Below are 6,572 nucleotides of genomic sequence, written 5' to 3'. Positions count from 1 at the left end.
AGATAGATGGATAGCTGAGAGAGAGAGAAGAAAGATCTTTCTCTTCTTCTTCTCCTTTTGCTTCTCGTTCTTCTTGTTCTTTTTCTCATAGGGCTGCCAGGCAGAAGAAGAAGAAGGGGAAATCCTATGAAGAAGAGAAACGAAAGGTCGATGAAAGAAAGAAGTTCGATCAATAAGAAGGAGAAAAGAGAAAAGGAGTGTGTAGAGAGTTGCAAAAGAGAAAGAAAGAGAGAGAAGAAGACCATACATAAGTAAACATGGAGGAGAAGAAGAAGTGTAGTTTGGAGACAAACTACTTCTTCTTCTTTCCTTCTTCCTGTGCTCCTGTCTTCAGGACAGAAAGAAGGAAAAGAAAAAAGGAGAAGAAGAAAGAGGAGAAACAAGAGAAGAGAAGGAGTGAAAAGAAGAAGCTAATCTCCTTCTGCTTCTTCTTCTTCTACCATTTTGAGCTCTCTGCCTCCTAAGGTGATAGAACAATCGATTCTTCTTCTTCTTTTTCTTCTCTCTTTTCTTCTCTCTTCACACATCGATGCTCGGCAGACAGTGGAGTGATCGACGGTCAGATGCGAAGAAAAATCCCTTTCTTCTTCTTCTCCCTCTTCCACGATAAGCAGGAAAAGAAAGAAAGAAGAAAGAAAGAGTAAAGAGAGAAGAGAAAAGGAGAAAAGAAAGTTAAGATAGAGAAGAAAAAAAGGAAAAGGAAAGAGAAGAAAGAAGAGGGAGATGCTGGATGTGACTTTTCTCTTTCTTTTCAATTGCATGCAGTCACCGCACACTCAAAGAAGAAGAAAAGTCTCGGCGGATTCTTCTTCTCCTTCGTCTTTTTCTTTCTTTCTCTCTCAGGGGTTTGCTTCTTACTAGCTTGAGTTATATGTAGGTAAAGCGAGGAAAGGATTTTCTTCCCCGCAGTATGGAGTTTCAACTTCTTACACTCTCGCCTCTTCTCTCTTTCTTCTCTCTATACTAGCCTCTCTTGCTCTTCTCTCCTTTCTTTCTCTCTCTCTCTCTTCATACTTTCTCACTCCTCTATTTCTCTTATCTCTCTAGTTGGCCTTCTCCTTCTTTGCTTTCTTTCCTTCTCTCTTTCCTTTCTTTCTTCTTGCCTCTCCGCTCAACTAAGAAGAAGACCGTGTTAATCTTTTTTCCTTTCTCCTTTCATTCTTCTTTCCTTCGTTGCGTTTCGCTTTTACACGATCTATCTTATTTTCTTCTTCTCTCCAGCCGATAGGGGCTTTGCTCGTTTGCATGCTCTTTGCTTTCCGCTCTGACAAGCTCGTTTCAATAGAAAGATGAGGATCCCCAAGTTAAGAGATACGATTCTTTTTCCTCTTCCCCCTTCTCTCTCTTCTTCTTCTTCTTTCTTATCTTCTTTCTTTTCATCCTATGCAGCTCCCTTCTCTACTATATCGTCTGTCTCTTCTTCTTCATCTTCTTGCTTCTCTATCTTTCCTTTCATTCTTTCTTCTTCTTTTTCGTCTCTCTTCGCTTCTCTCCCCCATAAAATTTCTTTGCGAAAGACATTCATAGAAAGTCGAAGAAGAGCCAAAGCTCCTCGCTTCTCTCCGCCTGCGACCTTGTCTCTTCCTTTCTCTCTTTCTCAAGACTTCTCTTCTTATCCTCCTCTTCTTCATCTGCAGAAACCTTCTTCTTTCTCTTCTTCAACTTCTTTTCTTCCTTCTCTCTACTTCTCTCTTTCTTCTTCCTCCTCCTATCCTCTTCCTCGTTGCCTGCGCTCGTTCTCTACGTCGCCTTCTTCTCTTCTCTCTTCAGGTGCGGAAAGATCCGAGAAAGAAGAGAGTGCAGTTGTCGATCGTGAAGAATGCAAGAAGAGAGAAGAAAAGAAAAGCAAACGCGGAGATGGGAAAGGAGACAAGAAGAAGGTCCACAAGAAGGTAGCGATAGAGACGAGGCAGTACGAAGAGACTGAAGGAGAAGGGAGAGACAAAGAGACAGTTGAGAGATGTTCTCCTCAGAGAGAAGAAGAAGAAGAAGAAATCGAAGGTGATATGAAAAGGCGAAAGACGTTTCTTCTCGTTAAAAGAGTGAAGGCTTTAGAGAAACAGCTTGCTTCGATACAAAGATATGTCAAAGAAAATGAAGTGCATATGAAGGAATATGTCCTTGACAAAGTAAGCAATCCCCCCTTCTACACTTCTCCTCGTCTCGTCAACCTCACCCACATCCAAGAAGAAAAGAGAATAGTCATCTACACATAGATATATACACACATAGATATATACACATATATATATATATAGATATATACACATAGATATATATACACATAGATATATATATATAAATGATATGGATATAGATATATAGATGTACGTCACTGGTAGAGAAGAAAGTATCGTTGCAGCCTGTACTTTAGATACAGAGAAGAGCTTGGTCTCTTCTCTTATCCTTTTCTATTAATCATTTCTTTCTGCTGTCTTTCTTCTTCTTTCTCAATGGAACTTCTTCTCTTCTCTTTCTCCCTTTCTCTCTTCCTCTCTCTCTTTCTTTTTCTTTCTTTTTCTTTCTCGCTTTGTATAGGTCAATCTTCACTAGCAACGTGACTCGAACATGTTCATCTTTCTTTCTCTCTTTCTTTCTTTCTCTCTTTCTTTCTTTCTCTCTTTTTCTTCTTGTTGCGTAGACGTAGTCATTTCCTCTCGGGGCTCTCTCTAGATATTCTCTTTAGATATTATCTCCTTACAGGCATGGATAGATAGATAGATAGACAGTGCAGCTCCTACCCACATACAGAAATCCACATCTCTATATAGATAGAAACTTTGTAAGCGTATATATATATGTATGTATATGCATATATGTGATGTATTTATATATGGATCTATATATGGAGTGTAGAGCATGTGAAGGAGGTTGGTTAGATAGACAGAGAGACTTCTCTCTCTCTATGTGTGTTGAAGTCTTTATACACATGTCTATATATGTATATATATCATATATATGGATGTGTCGGTGGAATGGCTTACTACTCTATATATATACAGCTATCTATATCTATTATCTATCTTTAATCTATCTGTTGATCTTTGGTCTTTCTATCTATCTCCCTATCTATCTTTAATCTACCTATGTATCTTTCATCTATCTGTTCAGGCGAAATACAGATGTAGAGCTCTATGTATGTTGGTATGGATAGGTCTCTTTCCCTACTATTACTTTCTATACAAGGACTGGATAAGAAAGAAAAGAAAAAGAAGAAGATACGGAAAAGAGGTTTCTTTCTTCTTTCTTCAAACATTTGATACCCCTGTCTGTCTTGCTTCTCTTTCTCTTTTCTTTCTTTCTTTCTTTTTCTTTGGAAAACGACAGATGCTTGATCTTGAAGATGAACTAAGAGCCTTAGAGCATCGCCATCATCCTCACCCCGGTGTACATACACCTCAATCTTCTTCTTCTTCTTCTCCTTCTTTCGCAACTTCTTCTCCATCTGAAAAAGCCAATGAAAAACGAGAAGAAGAAGAAGAAGAAGAGAACATCCTCTTCTCAGTGAACTCTCCCTCTTCTTCTCCTCCTTCTTCTCTCTCTTCTTCTTCTTCGTCGTCTCAAACTGTTCTGCATGCAACTCCCGAGTATTTCTGTAGTTCGTCATCTCCATCATCTCCGAAAAAGAAAAGTTCAAAAAGGAGAAAAGAGAAGGAGGAAGAAGAAGAAGAAGAGAGACTCGTCATAGATCCTATCACAGGCACCATCGCATGCGCAGTCAACGCTACCACTTCTTCTTCTCCTTCTTCTTCTTCTTCGCCAGCGTCATTCTCGCGGAGAGATGAGAGGAGCTAGGAGAAGCGGAAGAAGAAGAAGAATGAGAAGAAAGCCAAAGAGAGAGAGAAGAGAGAAATTGCAAGGCCGTGTAGGGATTGTTTTGTGCGTCTTTCTCTCTTTCTTCTTCATGCCTATCGATCACGCCAATGAATTCACCCCTCTGTCTTACCTATATATCTATATACATAGACATACGTACACATACATACATATATAGACATACATATTCGTACATACATATATATATATATATATTTCGCATACAGGTAGGTAGATGTATGTGTGTAGGAGGCAGCCTAGGTGAAAAGATCGATATGTTGATATCTTGTATCATATGAAGAGAGAAATATAAGTGCATGCATCTATCTATGTGTCTGTCTTTACTCTATCTCCGATATGTCTATCTATCTATCTATCTTTCTATTTCTGATCGTATCTACTTCTTATACCCGTCTAAAGGAGGAGCACCTATAAGACAATGTACACTCTTCATACCCGCAACTAGCAGACGGAGACCGTGAAGAAGAAAGAAAGAAAGAAAGAAAGAAAGAAAGAAAGAAAGAAAGAAAGAAAGAAAGAAAGAAAGAAAGTTATTCTTCTTCTTTCTCTTTCTTTCTTTCTCTTTGTCATTGCAAGCAACCTATCAGAATTCTAAGGAGAGGCTCTACACTTCCAGAAAGAAAGAGAGGGTAGAAAGAAAGAAAGAAAGAAAAAGAAGGAAAGAAGGAAGGTGTTTTGAAAGGAAGATATCTTCTTATCTCTTCTACTATGAGAGAGAGAGTGTCCTTGTATCTCTTGCTTAGACGGTGAGAATAAGAAGAAGAAGAAGACGTCTCTTCTTCTTCTTTCTTTGCATGACCTTGTAGAGACAGAAATAGAAAGAGAAGAGAGAAGAACGGCACAGAAATTTTCTCTTTCTCCAAAGAGAAAAAGAAAATGAAGACAGATAGGTGATAGAGATGAAGAGACAGACACATGTAAAGAAGAAGAATGCTTGTTCTTTCTCATCTGAGAAGAATCCTCGCCTGAATGGCTTCTCCGGTAGGGGAAATTCAAACAAGGTTACTTTTCTTCTTTCTCTCTCTCTTCCTTTCTCTCTTTGTTTCTTTCTTTGAAGTTTAGTCTTCTCAACAAGCCTCTTCTATCCATCCTTGTATTTACTCGTTCTTCCCTCTCTATGTATATCTGTCTCTCTACCTATCTTTAGTCTATCTCTCTTTGTAATAGTCTGTCAATGTATAGACCTATCTACATACACAGAGAGATAGATAGATAGAGAGATAGATAGATAGATAGGTGACACGCCAGATGGTCTTATATAGATTTCTATATATATCTAGAGTTATACTTGTATATCTATCAGCTGTAGAGAATTCTTCTTTTTCTTGCATGTTCTTCTTCTCCCTCTCTTCTCCTCAATGACGGAAAAAGAAGACAAAGAAAGAGAAAGAAGAGAAAGAAGAAGAGAAGGAAAGCATTTGCCCTCTGCTGCCCTCCCTTTTGAGATGTCAGTGAAGTTCCTAAGAAGAGTCACACTCTCTTCTTTCTTTCTTTCTAATCTTTTGTCTTTCTGTCTTGTGCGAGGTAGAAGAAGAGGAAGAAAGGAGGAGGAAGGAATGTCTTTAGATCTTCTTTCTCGTGTGTCCTTCTCTCTGTTTCTTTTCTCTCTTTCTTGTAATCTATCATTCTCTCTCTAGAATCATATCAGGTCATGTTTGCTTAGACAACAAGGTGACAGGTGTGTGTCTCTTTTCTCTTCTTCTCTCTTCTTCTTCTTCTTCTTTCCTTCTCATGACGTGTTAAACTTTTCTGCATCGACGTTGCAATTCCCATTAAGAAAGAAAGAAAGAAAAAAGTGAAAGAAAAGAACCTTCTTCTCTCTTTCATGCTTCCTACCAAGCGGAGATTCTATCTGTCTCCCTGTCTCTCTTCTGTCTCTCTTTCTTTCTCTAGATACTTCTCCCCAATTCTATGCAAAGCCGAAGCGACGAGTATGTAGAAGAGAAAGACTGTTTTAGTTATGCATAGAGGAGAGATAAATCGTAGCTTTTCGTAGCCAGATGAAAAGAAGAAAAAGAGGAAAGATGAAAGAAATGCGTGTGTATGCAGAATGCAAAGATAGAGGGAAATAGGCACACAGAAAAGAGGAGGAAAGATAGCAAGAAGGGAAAGAACACTTTTCTTCTTCTATCCAATAGGAAGCCTTATACACCTTTCTCACTCCTTTCTTTCTTTCTTCTTATACGATGAATGGATCTCTTGGTCGCTTCTTCTCTCTTTCTCTATATGTAGTTATCTATCTATCTATCTGTCAGTCTATCGATCAAGATATCTTTCTTTCTTCCTCTCTTTTGCTTCTCTGTCCCTGTGTCATTCTCTCTGTTAATCTCTCTCTGTATGTGGCGTGTTTTGGATGTGAAGGGTCAGTCCTATGCATCGAGTGTAAGGGGAGACCATCGAGAGAATGGCTGTCACAAGTCTCATTCTATCATTAAGGAGAAGAAGAAGAATTTAAGCTTGCTCCCTTCTTGGCTATAGAGGCAGGTGCTAGGAGAAGGAGGGAGTCTGACTGATTAACGTCCATCCCCTCCATCACAGAAGGGACTTCAAAAATTCTCCTCCGTGCAAGAGCGCACTACATACATCTTCACTCCGAAGAAAGAAAGACAAAAGAAAGAGAAAGAAAGAAAGAAACGGAAAGAAAGAGAAAGATTCAAATGAAAAAGTATCGAGGAGTTTTAGATGCTGTCCAAGCTATGACATACGGACAGATAGATAGAGTATAGATAGATAGA

General features: G+C 38.9%; 2 protein-coding genes across 2 annotated transcripts; one reads left to right on the top strand and one right to left on the bottom strand.

Annotated features, from left to right (window-relative positions):
• Window positions 1-68: 68 nt before the first annotated feature.
• CSUI_007181 (uncharacterized protein) lies at window positions 69-833 on the bottom strand. Its single transcript, XM_068067331.1, has one exon. The coding sequence runs from the start codon at window positions 759-761 to the stop codon at window positions 411-413; it is 351 nt and encodes a 116-aa protein (XP_067920692.1). The 5' UTR covers window positions 762-833; the 3' UTR covers window positions 69-410.
• A 5-nt stretch (window positions 834-838) lies between these two features.
• Window positions 839-6,497, top strand: CSUI_007180 (uncharacterized protein). The gene is made up of 2 exons (XM_068067330.1): window positions 839-2,129; window positions 3,328-6,497. Exons 1-2 carry the CDS (start codon window positions 1,290-1,292, stop codon window positions 3,793-3,795), a joined length of 1,308 nt encoding a protein of 435 aa, XP_067920691.1. The 5' UTR covers window positions 839-1,289; the 3' UTR covers window positions 3,796-6,497.
• Window positions 6,498-6,572: the final 75 nt, after the last annotated feature.

The sequence above is a fragment of the Cystoisospora suis genome (assembly GCF_002600585.1).
Source record: "Cystoisospora suis strain Wien I chromosome Unknown contig_3730, whole genome shotgun sequence".
NCBI classification, from domain to species: domain Eukaryota; phylum Apicomplexa; class Conoidasida; order Eucoccidiorida; family Sarcocystidae; genus Cystoisospora; species Cystoisospora suis.
The sequence above is the reverse complement of the archived record's forward strand: the minus strand, read 5'-3'. Positions and strand labels throughout refer to the sequence as shown.